Source organism: Terrapene carolina, unplaced genomic scaffold (genome assembly GCF_002925995.2).
Source record: "Terrapene carolina triunguis isolate 2854851 unplaced genomic scaffold, T_m_triunguis-2.0 Scaffold28368, whole genome shotgun sequence".
Lineage (NCBI taxonomy): Eukaryota > Metazoa > Chordata > Testudines > Emydidae > Terrapene > Terrapene triunguis.
In genome coordinates this window covers 1,705-15,582 of record NW_020692719.1, presented here as the reverse complement: position 1 = coordinate 15,582, position 13,878 = coordinate 1,705, and the positions used below count along the sequence as shown (strand labels likewise).

The 13,878-nt window shown below is 50.5% G+C and overlaps 1 protein-coding gene across 1 annotated transcript in view; it reads left to right on the top strand.

Annotated features, from left to right (window-relative positions):
* Positions 1 to 10,705: 10,705 nt before the first annotated feature.
* Positions 10,706 to 13,878, top strand: part of LOC113405107 (zona pellucida sperm-binding protein 1-like) — a gene marked incomplete at its 3' end in the record, with an annotated part of 3,845 nt that continues 672 nt past the window's right edge. Inside the window, exons 1-3 of the mRNA XM_026662551.1 lie at positions 10,706 to 10,898; positions 13,286 to 13,407; positions 13,697 to 13,878. The exon at positions 13,697 to 13,878 is cut by the window's right edge and continues 83 nt beyond it. Of these exons, the coding sequence (XP_026518336.1) occupies positions 10,706 to 10,898; positions 13,286 to 13,407; positions 13,697 to 13,878 (497 nt within the window). The remainder of the gene's footprint in view (positions 10,899 to 13,285; positions 13,408 to 13,696) is intronic.

The window sequence follows — 13,878 nt, the reverse complement described above, 5'->3', positions numbered from 1 at the left end:
TCTTAACCCTTTACAGGTAAAAGGATTTGGAGTCTCTGTACACAGAGAGCTGTTACCCTTCCCTTTATAGTTATGACACGCCCCCCAAATCACAGATAGTGTTGGACGTTCGGTTCCACACTGGCTGTGATTTCTTCCTGGAGTTCTAGGAGAAAACAGAGTTAATAAGACACATGTACCTTTAGACATACTACTGATTATATAAAAACTAACAATATGTTTCATTCCAAGAACAATTGTTAACCAGTTAACTCTGGGAAACTTTCCCGGGAGAGTGCATCAGCCACTTTGTTAGAAGCTCCCGAAATGTGTTGTATTTCAAAATTAAAATCTTGGAGAGCTAAACTCCATCGAAGAAGTTTTTTGTTATTTCCCTTGGCGGTATGAAGCCACTGTAGCGCAGCATGGTCTGTTTGTAGTTGGAAACGCCGTCCCCAAACATATGGGCGTAGCTTTTCCAGCGCCTACACAATGGCGTAGCATTCCTTTTCGCTGATTGACCAGTGGCTTTCCCTCTCAGACAGTTTTTTGCTGAGAAACACGACAGGATGGAATTCTTGATCCAGTCCTTCCTGCATTAAAACTGCTCCCACGCCTCGCTCAGACGCATCTGTGGTTACTAGGAACGGTTTGTCAAAGTCTGGGGCCCTTAGCACAGGGTCAGACATGAGTGTTGCCTTAAGCTGGTTAAAGGCCTTTTGACACTTATCAGTCCACTGAACTGCATTTGGCTGTTTCTTTCTGGTTAGGTCTGTCAGCGGGGCGGCGATTTGGCTGTAGTGTGGTACAAATCGCCTATAATATCCGGCCAAGCCTAAGAAGGATTGGACCTGTTTCTTTGACTTTGGAACCGGCCACTTTTGGATAGCATCCACTTTGGCCTGTAGGGGATTTATAGTTCCTTGACCCACCTGGTGCCCCAGGTACGTCACTCTGTTTTGGCCTATTTGACACTTTTTAGCCTTAACAGTTAGTCCTGCCTGTCGGATGCGCTCGAAGACTTTTCCCAGGTGCTCCAGGTGTTCTGTCCATGAATCAGAAAAAATGGCCACATCATCGAGGTAGGCAACTGCAGATTCTCCCAATCCCACTAGGAGACCATCTACAAGTCTTTGGAAGGTGGCGGGTGCATTTCGCAACCCGAAAGGGAGTACATTGAATTCATACACCCCTGCCTGGGTGATGAAGGCGGACCTTTCCTTAGCGGGTTCATCTAGTGGTACTTGCCAGTACCCTTTGGTTAAGTCTAAAGTAGAGATGAATTGGGCATGTCCCAATTTTTCCAATAGCTCATCTGTGCGTGGCATTGGATAGTTGTCAGGACGAGTTACAGCATTTAGCTTACGGTAGTCCACGCAAAAGCGTATTTCCCCATCTGGTTTGGGAACTAGAACCACTGGAGATGCCCATGCACTGGTAGAGGGGCGGATTATACCCATCTGTAGCATGTCCTGGATCTCCCTTTGTATAGCCGCTTGGGCATGAGGTGACTCCCGGTAGGGTGGGGTTCTAATCGGGTGAGCATTACCTGTGTCAATGGAGTGGTATGCCCGTTCGGTCCGTCCTGGAGTGGCTGAGAAAATTGGTGCAAAGCTTGTGCACAGCTCCTTGATCTGCTGTCGCTGCAGACGTCCCAGGGTCGTGGAGAGGTGCACCTCTTCCACCCCACCATTCCTTTTTCCTTCGTAGTAGACACCTGCAGGCCACTCCGCGTCATCTGTTTCCTGGGCTGTAAACTGGCAAACGTTTAATTCTCTGGAATAAAAGGGCTTAAGAGAATTAACATGGTATACCTTAGGCTTTATGTTGGAGGTGGGGGAGGCTATGAGATAGTTAACAGCTCCTAGGCGCTCCTGGACCGTGAATGGTCCTTCCCATGACGCTTCCATTTTATGGGCCTGGAGCGCCTTTAAGACCATGACTTGGTCTCCTACTTTGAAGGACCGTTCTCTGGAATGTTTATCATACCAGGCCTTTTGCTCTTCCTGAGCATCCTTTAGGTTTTCTTTAGCAAGGGCTAAAGAGTGTCGGAGGGTGTTTTGTAGGTTGCTTACAAAGTCTAGAATGTTAGTTCCTGGAGAAGGCGTAAACCCCTCCCATTGCTGCTTCACCAACTGTAATGGCCCCTTAACCTCGCGGCCATACACAAGTTCAAATGGTGAAAACCCTAAACTGGGATGTGGTACAGCCCTGTAGGCAAAAAGCAACTGCTGCAACACTAGGTCCCAATCATTGGAGTGTTCATTTATGAATTTACGTATCATGGCCCCCAAAGTTCCATTAAACCTCTCCACCAGACCATTGGTTTGATGGTGATGAGGGGTGGCAACCAAGTGATTCACCCCATGAGCTTCCCACAGGGTTTTCATGTTCCCTGCCAGGAAATTAGTTCCCGAATCTGTAAGGATGTCGGAGGGCCAACCTACCCTGGCAAAAATGTCTGCTAATGCCTGGCACACACTTTTAGTCTTGGTGTTGCTTAAGGGTACAGCTTCCGGCCATCGGGTAGCAAAATCCATGAAAGTCAGTACGTACTGCTTTCCTCTGGGTGTCTTCTTTGGGAAAGGACCCAGAATATCCACAGCTACTCGCTGAAATGGGACCTCAATTATGGGTAGTGGCTGGAGAGGGGCTTTAACCTGGTCTTGGGGCTTTCCCACTCGTTGGCACACCTCACAAGACCGGACATAATTAGCAACGTCCTTGCCCATTCCCTCCCAGTGGAAGGACTTCCCCAACCGGTCTTTGGTTCTGTTCACCCCAGAATGGCCACTGGGATGATCATGGGCTAAGCTCAAGAGCTTTACTCGATACTTAGTGGGAACTACCAACTGTCTTTGAGGATGCCAGTCTTCCTGGTGCCCACCAGAAAGAGTCTCCTTGTATAAAAGTCCTTTTTCTACAACAAACCGGGATCGGTTAGAAGAGCTGAGAGGCGGTGGGGTGCTCCGCGCCGCCGCCCAAGCTTTCTGAAGGCTGTCATCTGCTTCCTGCTCGGCCTGGAACTGTTCCCTTGATGCTGGAGACATCAGTTCCTCCTTGGACTGTGGACTGGGGCTTGGTCCCTCTGGAAGCGATGCAGGTGCTGGGACTGTTTCCATTGACTGTGAACCGCTGTCCGCTGGTGCACTATGTGGTATTTCAGGCTCTGGCTGAGCCTCTTGGGTAGGGTTATCTGCTACTTCCGCCAGTTCAGGCTCGCTGGTGCCCTCTGGCATTGGAGTTGTAGACGGGTTTGCAAGCGCTGGACTCAGTGCTGGCAATGGTTCTGGTGCTGGTTGCGTTGTCAGTTCCGGTTCCGGGACTGGCTTTGGCTGGGTCTCTGGGATTGGATCCACTACGGCTGTTGCAGTCGTTGGCAGGGGATCCGGTTCCACCACCTGTGTTTGGGTCTCCGGTAACACAGACGGGGCCCTGGTGGACGGCTCAGGAACAGGGATGGGGGTGGAAGCTTGCTTAGCCTGGCTGCGGGTGACTATTCCCACCCTCTTGGCTAGCTTCACATGGTTGGCCAAGTCTTCCCCCAGCAGCATGGGGATGGGATAATTGTCATAGACTGCAAAAGTCCACATTCCTGCCCAGCCCTTGTACTGGACACGCAACTGGGCTGTAGGCAAGGTTACAGACTGTGACACGAAGGGTTGAATTGTCACTGTAGCCTCCGGGTTGATGAGTTTGGGGTCCACTAGGGATTGGTGGATAGTTGACACTTGTGCCCCAGTGTCCCTCCAAGCGATAACCTTCTTTCCGCCCACTCTCAAGGTTTCCCTTCGCTCCGAGGGTATGAGAGAGGCATCTGGGTCTGGGGATCTTTGGTGTGATTGGGGTGTAATGAACTGTAATCGGTTGGGGTTCTTGGGGCAGTGAGCCTTTATATGCCCCAGTTCATTACATTTAAAACATCGCCCTGCTAAGGTATCACCGGGGCGATGTTGGTTGATGGAGACTGGTGTGGTGGGGTGAGAAGGCGTCTGGGGTTTCCCTTGGGATGTGGGTGGGGCCTTGGGTTGTCCCCGGTGGTAAGGTTTTGTTTCGGCTTGCCCCTTCTGATATTCGCTCCAACTGCTACTAGCTTTTTTCTTTTCTGTCACCTCCACCCATTTGGCTCCAATCTCCCCCGCCTCGGTTACAGTTTTGGGCTTCCCATCTAGGATGTACCTTTCTATTTCCTCAGGAACACCCTCTAAAAACTGCTCCATTTGCAATAGGAAGTGCAACTCTTCCGTAGATTTAACATTTGCTCCTGATATCCAGGCATCCCAATTTTTCCCAATGTGGTAGGCATGTCGGGTAAATGACACATCGGGTTTCCACCTTAGGGCTCTGAACCGCCGACGGGCATGCTCAGGTGTTAGCCCCATTCTGATTCTGGCCTTGTTTTTAAAAAGTTCATAACTGTTCATGTGTTCCTTAGGCATTTCAGCCGCCACCTCTGCTAAGGGTCCACTGAGCTGCGGCCTCAGCTCTACCATGTACTGGGTTGGAGGGATGTTGTATCCAAGGCAGGCCCTTTCAAAATTTTCTAAGAAGGCCTCAGTATCATCGCCTGCCTTGTAGGTAGGGAATTTCCTGGGATGGGAAGTGGTACCTGGAGAGGAGTTGTTAGGATGGTCTGATGCACCCTGCCTAGTCCTTGCTGCTTCCAGTTCCATCTCTTTTTCTTTCAGCTCCATCTCTCTTTTATGGGCCTCCTGTTTGGCTTTTTCTTCTCTTTCATGGGCCTCCTGTTTGGCTTTTTCCAGCTCCATTTCTCTCTTGTGGGCCTCCTCTTTGGCTTTCTCTTCTCTGTCTCTCAGCTCCATTTCTCTCTTGTGGGCCCCCTCTTTGGCTTTCTCTTCTCTGTCTCTCAGCTCTATCTCTTTTTCTTTCAGCTCCATAGCTCTCTTGTGGGCCTCCTCTTTAGCTTTTTCTTCTTTGGTAGTCATTTTCCTGGTTTTCTTGTGCTGGGTCACACCCCTCTGCAGTTGACTGAAACTGGGATGTACTTAGCTCTGGCTGCTGCTGAGTTAACAGAGACTTTCTAACAAGCTACTCCCGAGGATGTAAAAAGAAAAAAAAACCAATTCAACTTGTAAATTATCTTTACCAGTCAGTCAAAGTTTGCTCCCTTTGAACCCTTCTCTTAACAAAGGACCTCGTTAAAAAAAAAACTTAACACCTCTGCCTTCAGGCAAGGAGAGATAAGATATGCATCTACCTTCAGCTCTGCTTTCCAAGCAGCTAGAAGGAAAAAAAAAAATCTCTTACTGGCTTTTGGGTTTAAACGATCTCCACCGCTGCGCCACCATGTCAAGGCTGTATCCTCACTTTGAACCTTAGGGTACAAATGTAGGGGCCTGCATAAAAACTTCTAAGCTTATCTACCAGCTTAGCTTTGGTCCGCTGCCACCATCACAAGAATTCCCTTCCTGGGAAGCCTTGAGAAACCTTTCACCAATTCCCTGGTGAACACAGATCCAAACCCCCTTGGATCTTAAAACAAGGAGAAATTAACCATCCCCCCTCCTTCCTCCCACCCTCCTTTCACCAACTCCTGATGAATACAGATCCAAACCCCCTTGGATCTTAAAACACGGAGAAATCAATCTGGTTCTTAAAAAAGAAGGCTTTTAATTAAAGAAAAAGGTAAAAATCATCTCTGTAAAATCAGTATGGAGAATAACTTTACAGGGTAATCAAACTTAAAGAGCTCAGAGGACCCCCCTCTGTCTTAGGTTCAAAGTACAGCAAACAAAGATACACACTCTGGTAAAAAGGTACATTTACAAGTTGAGAAAACAAAGTAAATCTAAGACGCCTTGCCTGTCTTTTACTTACTAGTTTGAAATAGGAGAGACTTGTTTAGAAAGATGGGGAGAACCGGGATTGATGTCTGGTCCCTCTCAGTCCCAAGAGCGAACCACCCCTTAAAACAAAGAGCACACACAAAAGCCTTTCCCCCCCCCCCAAGATTTGAAAGTATCTTGCCCCCTTATTGGTCCTTCGGGTCAGGTGTCAGCCAGGTTACCCGAGCTTCTTAACCCTTTACAGGTAAAAGGATTTGGAGTCTCTGTACACAGAGAGCTGTTACCCTTCCCTTTATAGTTATGACACAGGGGTACAGAGAAAAGCCTGAAAATATAGACCTTAAAGGCTCCAAATCAAGAAGGCAATTAAAAACAACCCCAAATGTATTATTTTTTTAAATCTCATGACTTCAAACATCCCCCCCCCAGCAGCGCACAGATCATATTGGCTTGTTCTCTCCCATAGGCAGTTGTTTCTGTAATGTTATTTCTGGATTCAAATCCTCAAGGTCAGTATTGCCTCAGTGATAGGACAAGTGTGGTGAGACTTTGGGTATGTCTTACTTGGGTTTGAGTCCAAGCCCCACTCCTGTCCACACACAAATCAGCAAGCACTCAGGACCCGGGTCCTAGGACCCTGCTAGCAGGGCCGGATTAACTTTTTGTGGGCCCAGCTCCAAACATATTTGTGGGCCCCCCAGGAATGATTGTAAAAGGGGCCGGGGGCAAAAGCACAGTGGGGCGGGAGCTAGGGTTGGTTCTAGACCATTCTCTTCGTCTCTCTCTGCACTGAGCTGCCCCTCCTCCAGTGTGACAAAGTGGGAATGTTCTTAATGTTTTATCTGAATACTGTGTGGGTGCCTCAGTTTCCCCTATGCATTTCTTAAGTATCTAGGTGGTGGGATAAGGCTGTGTGATTGTTGCAGAGCCCTAGAGGGCAGGTGTGATGCTGTCTGCACAGAGAACGGCTGACACACTGTCTCGTGGCAACTGATGGCCTGGGCCCCTCCCCTGCAAGTTGCCAACTGAAGGTGTTGGAGAACAAAGAGATCAGGTGGCCACCTGGCCTGGGGAAAGAGACAAAGGACAGAGGAGGGGCTGGAGTGGGTTGCAGTTTGGAGCTGGCTAGGGAAATGGAGGGAGGCCCAGCACTGGTGTCTGGGCTCCCTACCCCACAAGACGGACCTGACTGTGGGGTCCTGTTTTCCATACCTACAAGCTCTGCTTTGACTATGTTCCTGTCGTCTAATAAACCTTCTGTTTTACTGGCTGGCTGAGAGTCACGGTGAATCGCAGGAAGTGGGGGGTGCAGGACCCTGACTCCCCCACAGTCCGTGACATCCAGCAGCAGCAGGACAGGTTCTCTTCCAGCCCTCTGGGGTGGGTGTTGGGAGTGGGAGGAGCGGAGGGTAATGTGGTTACTCCTATAACCGGACTTTTAGTTTCCAGTCAGCACTGCTAACCGGACACCCAGGTCTCATTTTCTACTGGAGTTTCCAGTCTAAAACTGGATACCTGGCAACAGGGGTGCCAGAAAAGCCTGGGGGAGGGGAGGGGGGGAAAGGGGCAAGCAATCATTTTTAAAAGTGAGAGCGCTAAGCCTTAAGCAGTGGGAAGCAAGGGGTGGGTGGGCTAGGGAGTGGAGAGGAGCTAGTGGGCAGGGCCATGTCTGCTGTACTGCCCAGGTAGGTTGAAGACTGTGGGGATCAGCTGACACAGTATCCCCAGCCCAGGTGACGTGACAGCCAGTGGTGGATTTAGAGTTAGTGGGGCCCCCCGGCCCTATGCTCAGCTTCATTTTTGGGGCCCCTCCTTGGGACCCAGCCAAGAAAAAGAACATTCTCTCTTATCTCCCCCTGCCCCCGTTTTTTTATTCTTTTTTTCTTCATCCTCCACCTATAAGTAATAGCAAGTAAATGAAAATAAAGTGAGGTACCTTGATTGTTCTTGTAGCCTAACTTATTTTTCCACAGACCCCTTGAAAATTGCGGAGGGTCTCGACGGACCACTTAATGATCTTTCAAAATATTGTAAAAAAACATTGGGGTGCGAGGTCTGGCCAGGAGCTAGGGTGAGGGAGGGGGCTCAGGGTTGGGGCAGGAGGTTGGGGTGTGGCGCGCTTACCTGGGGCAGCTCCTGTTTGGTGCGAGGGGTGCAGGTGGGAATGCGGGGGGTGCAGAAGCTCACAGTTGATGCTCAGGATGGGGGTAGGGATGTGGGGGGGTTCAGGAGTCAGGGCATGGGATGTGGGGGGCTGGGGATGTGTGGGGGGTGCAGGAGTCAGGGCAGGGGGCTGGGGAGGTGTGAGGGGAGTGCAGGGGTCAGGACAGGGGGCTGGGTGTGTGTGAGGGGGTGCAGGGGGCTGGGTGTGTTGGGGGGAGTGCAGGGGGTGGGGGTGCAGGGGTCAGGGCAGGGGGTTGGGGGTGTGTGAGGGGAGTGCAGTGGTCAGGGTGAGCAGAGGGCTGTGGGTGTGGGCTGGGGTCATGGGGGTGCTCACGGCAGGGGGCTGGAGGGGGTATGCCCTTCCAAAGCCCCACCCCCACCTCTTCTCCGCCTCCTCCCCGGAGCAGCGAGAGTGCTGAGGCTCCGCTCCTCCTCCTCCCTCCTGCCGGCAAGCAGCTGATCAGTGGCAGGGACGGGGGAGGGAACGTAGCACGCTGGGGAAAGAGGCGGGGGAGGAGCTTGGCTGCCGGCAGAGCCTGCCCTGCTACAGCAGGAGCCGGCAGCACTAAGCTTCTGCCCCCACTGGGGTGGGGCGGAGAAGAGCGGGCCGGGCCGGGACCCCTTTGGACCGTGGGCCCAGCGCCATGGTAAATCCGGTACTGCCTGCCCAAGTCCTACTGCAACTCAGGTCCAAGTCCTGTCATTTTGCAGTGTAGACACAGCTCAAGCCGCAGACCCGAGTAAGAAGGTCTGTGTAGTGTGGTATGGATGTGTTAGCATGGCTGAGAAACCCGGGTCCAGCAATTATAAACCCAGGTTTACAGTGCAGTATGGATGCTCAAGTGCAGGCTTGGAAACACTGGATCCCACAGACCCAGGCTTAGTGTGCAGTGTAGACATACCCTACACGGATCCATGCTGGGAAATGCTTCAAGTCTGTCAAAAGGAAAACATGGTAGTGAAAGACACCAATGGTTGGAACCAAGAGAAATCCCTAGTGTAGACAAGGGTTAGGTTCAGTAGCTCCTTGGGGCAAGGTCTGTGTCTGTACTTGTTTCAGGGAAGTGCAAAACACACTTTTGGGCACTACAAAATAATAAGTAATGATAATGGCTGGGTTAGGGACACACAATGGGTCCAGTAGGTGGAATGTGTGGGGGTAGCAAGTGAGCATGATGGGTGCAGTAGTTGGGCACAACACCCTAATAGGCATTTTCTGGTGATAATGTCTCCAATTCTTCTGTTCCTCACCTGTCATGTTAGGTTAATCAGAAGGATGGCTGCTCAGCAGCGCTGCAGGACTGTCCCACCTGTGTTTGCAAGGCTCCCTTGGAAAAGGCCGCCTACCCACAACCCTTCACCATCAGCCCAGAACCATCAACCAACACCTGAGCGAACCTCGACGAACATCGTCTTCATAGACCAGAGAACACTGTGCCTGGAAGCTGATCTCTGTGACACAGTTAATCAGCTCAAGAAGCGGATCATGCAGAAGACGAAGTTTGGTGACTTGGGGTCCATTGCTCTGCTGTATGAAGGCTGGGAACTGAAGGGCCTAGACAAAATGGAGCAGCAGGGAGTGAAGAACCAGGCCAACCTGGTCATCTTGTTCAGATGTGCCGGAGGAGAGGGAGAGGAAGGGGAAGCAGGAAAAGGATGGGGAGAGGTCCCTTATCATTAGAGCAGGAGGTTGTTTGCATTTGAAAGAAACTGCCTGTATTTCTCCCAGGCACTTCTAGGGCACCAATCAACATCACATCTAGGCACTGGTTGCTGTGTCCAGCTTTTCATACTATGTAGGTTTGAAAAGTGTCATTTAAAAGACTGTGTCTCAATGTTTTTTTCAAAATATAACCCTTGGGTGGAAAATGGAAATAAACTAAGAAGAATATTAGCAAACCAGCTGAGTTTCTTTTCTCCTGTGTCTTCTGTTCACCTTTTTGTTTTCAATTCTGGTCATGCTCCCCTCAGAGGAGGTTTTCAGACTTTCATGTTGAAAGAGGGCAGCATGAACTCCTGGTCTGTGTACAGCATATGCAATCAGGACCCCTGGGTTCTAATCTCAAACCTGACGCTAATCTCCCGCTGTGACCTTGGGCATGTCACTGTGCCGCCCTGTACCTCAGTTTTCCCATCTGTATAATGGGGATAATGATACTTATTTCTCTCACCAGAGGTGTAGTGAAGCTCAATGAATGTGTACCAAGAACTCTGAGCAGCTTGGAGGGATGAGGATGTGGAGGAGGGAAAGAGAATAAATGTAGACAAGGGAGGGAAATACATGACTGGAAAGGAAACTGTGGGACATCAAGTGCAGTCCCTTGCTATCGCAGGCAACCCCATCAAACATGCTGCCTCCTCACCAGGCGATCAACCCCCAGTCTCTTGCATGGCAGGCAGAGATCTGCACCACTACATGAAAGAGGAACACAGAGAAATAGAGGGGAAAAGAACATCATGTGGAGAGGGAAGCTTCAATTGCCATCACAATATCAAAACAAGAACTGGGAGGAGGGCAGGAAGCTGGGGTTGCATTTGAAGATGGGGGTAGGAGCTTTGCTGACATTTCCCTTTCACCCTGAGCTTTGCACTTGTGACCCGGCCCCTCAGCAGCAGCAGGGAGCTCCCCAGATGCAGCCTCTCTGCTCTCATGGTTCACACCCCGCCCCTTCCCACACTGCCCCAGTCCCATAGCTTCCTCTTCCTTGTATGGGAAGTGGCTGCTGGGCAGGGTTTTGCTAGCAGCTCCTGAAACCATGGGGCTGGGCTGTAGGTATTTTGTGAGCTTAGTGCTGCTCTGGTCCCTGGGGACAGCCCTTGGGCAGGGGGACTTCCTTGGGATCAGTTTCTCTGTCTTGCAGCCTGGGTATGAGTATGACTGTGGAGACTATGGGATGCAGCTGCTGGTCTTTCCCAGTCCAGGCCGCACTGTCCGCTTCAAAGTTGTGGGTAAGTGGCTGCCTGTTGGGGTCCTATGCCTTTCCATCTGCTAATAGTGTTAACTGGGAGCTTCTGACTTAATTACTTCTGTTGAGTAGGCTGGAGAAGGGATGTGATCTCTTAACCTTCAGTTGTGAGGTGACCTCCTTCCTTTTGCCATGATCTCAGCTGGCCTGCCTGTTAACCTTAGATCGTGAACTCCTGGGCTAGTCTGACTGAAGGGGTAATTTCCTGCATATCCTTGGGAGGCCTTGTTGTTGAATTAAATATAAGTATCCATTGTCCTAATGACTGGTCTAGAGCTAACTTGTGCTCCCCTCTATGGGGGAGTGGCGACTGCAGCTCCTCCAGGAACTAAAAACAGTGAATGGCCATTATGCAATCTGGCTGTTTTGCCTTAACCCCCAGAGAGGTACCACCTCCTGGAGAGGCTCCCATACACTAGTTCAAACTGGACTCTCTGGGAACCAACAGACCAAGAAAGGACTCCTGGAAAATGAGCCTGAGTTTAAACTGACTCAGCAAAGGGACAGACCTGTCTCACCAAGGGTTGGGGGGGGCAATGCTTGGGGACAGGTTGGAAGGAGTAACACCTACCAGAGCTTGAGTTGGCCATTGTGGTGCCCTCTGGTCAGCTTCTTAGCATGCATTTAGGATCTTCTTTTTTAACATCTCCTCTGTCTTAAGAATAAATGTGCTTGCTTAGAAGATGCTGAGTGGTAACTTACAGCAGCTGGCAATACACTGGTCATACCTAGGGCCCTACCAAATTCATAGTCACAGGTTTTAAACTGTAAATTTCATGATTTCAGCTATTTAAATCTGAAATTGTAGGGGTCCTGACCCAAAAAGGAGGCGGGGGGGGGGAATTGCAGTACTACTACTCTTACTTCTGTGCTGCTGGTGGGGTGCTGGGCACCTCAAAGAGGATGGATCTAGACTGTTCTCAGTGGTACCAGATGACAGAACAAGGAGTAATGGTCTCAAGTTGCAGTGGGGGAGGTTTAGATTGGATATTAGGAAAAACTCTTTCACTAGGAGGGTGGTGAAGCACTGGAATGGGTTCCCTAGGGAGGTGGTGGAATCTCCTTCCTTTAAGGTCAGGCTTGACAAAGCACTGGCTGGGATGATTTAGTTAGGGATTGGTCCTGCTTGAGGGCCCTTCCAACCCTGATATTCTATTATAACAGCTGCTGCTCTCTGGCTGCCCAGCTCTGAAGGCGGTGCAGAACTAAGGGTGGCAATACCATGACCCCCCCCCCAAAAAATAACCTTGTGACCCCCTGCAACTTCCTTTTGGGTCAGGACCCCCAATTTGAGACATGCTAGTATCCCCCATGAAATCTACATAGTATAGGGTAAAAGCACACAAGACCAGATTTCATGGTTGGTGACTCATTTTTCAAGGCTGTGGATTTGGTAGGGCCCTACCTATTGGAGAGAAAGCAAAGTGCAGGTGCTGGCCATTTAGGCAGTCTGGCTTGCTGGGGATACTGCAGTATAGGCAGGGAACACACTGGTCAGGAGGTAAAGAGGTGCAGGCCTCTGCCCAAGAGAGGTGATGGCCAAGGAACTGAGGGCCTAGAGTAGATGTCCTCAAGGGACCACAAGGAGGGAATACAGGTGCAGTTACTCCGAGCTGACACTATCCTTTATGCCTCACAGCACATCCTGTGAGTCACTGCTCCTAGGATGTATCTGGATGGCCTAAACAGGCTGGTGCCAGACCTAACTCTTCCTTCTAGCTTATGTTATTGCACATGTTCCTGCTCCAAAATAAGCCTGTCAGTTGCAAGTCCTGGACAGAAGGCAGAGGACAGGAGCCTTCTTACCTCAGTGGCAAGGGGGGAGGGATAGCTCAGTGGTTTGAGCATTGGCCTGCTAAACCCAGAGTTGTGAGTTCAATCCTTGAGGGGGCCACTTAGGGATCTGGGGCAAAAAAATCAGTACTTGGTCCTGCTAGTGAAGGCAGGGGGCTGGACTCGATGACCTTTCAAGGTCCCTTCCGGTTCTAGGAGATAGGATATCTCCATTAATTTAATTTAAAATTCTTGTAACCTCCCAAAGGATTGGCTTTGAGTTCTCAGCTGCTTATGCGGCATAGGCTTGTCTTGTGGGATAACTTTACATTGGAGTCACTGCAGTGTTGTAATAGGGCTATGTCCCAAAACCTCACTTTGGAATCAGCTGATCCCTTATAAATGGGGAATCTTCCTATTTAGGATCAGGCCTACCTGAGCTGCACTGAGACTGCACAATGTAGTGGACGACTGTCCCTGATCCAAATAGGAGTACTTAAGAAACATTGGTCTTCTGCACTACTTGGGTGAGGGGAGGGTGCTGAAGGAACTGTCTCACGTCAAATTTCTCCTGCCACCTCCATGCTATCTCCACAGATGAGTTTGGGACAGTCTTTGAGGTTACTAACTGCTCCATCTGCCTCCACTGGGTCACATCTCCCCAGGAAGGGGCGGTGATCTTCTCAGCAGGCTACAATGGCTGTCATGTGCTGAAGAAGGTGAGTTTCTGCACCTCTGACCTCCATAGCATCCTCTGTGCTCCTGTTACGAAGACCTGTGCCTGCATCCCAGCAATGCACAGTCCTTGACTCTGGTGCAGAAAGTGTCACTGAGCATCACAACAATGAAGTTTACTGTGGGCTGTCCAACTAACCTTATTGACCTCTCCCATAACCCCCAGCAGAGAGGTAAAGCTGTTGGCTCCCTACTAGTCTCCCTGCACCTATTTCTATTAATGCCTCAGGGTTGATTGACACACCTAATACTTGCACTTTCTTTTTTGTACAGGATGGCCGTAATCACCTGCGGGTCCGTGTAGAAGAACTACTGAGCACCAGGGCTGTCGCTGCCACCCGTGACGTGAACATGACCTGCCCCAAGCCCACTGAACATGACTTAACCCCAGAGGAGACCATGCGCTACGTGCCCCAGCCGCAGCCGGGCCTGGTGCGCCCGGTGCCCCAGCCGCA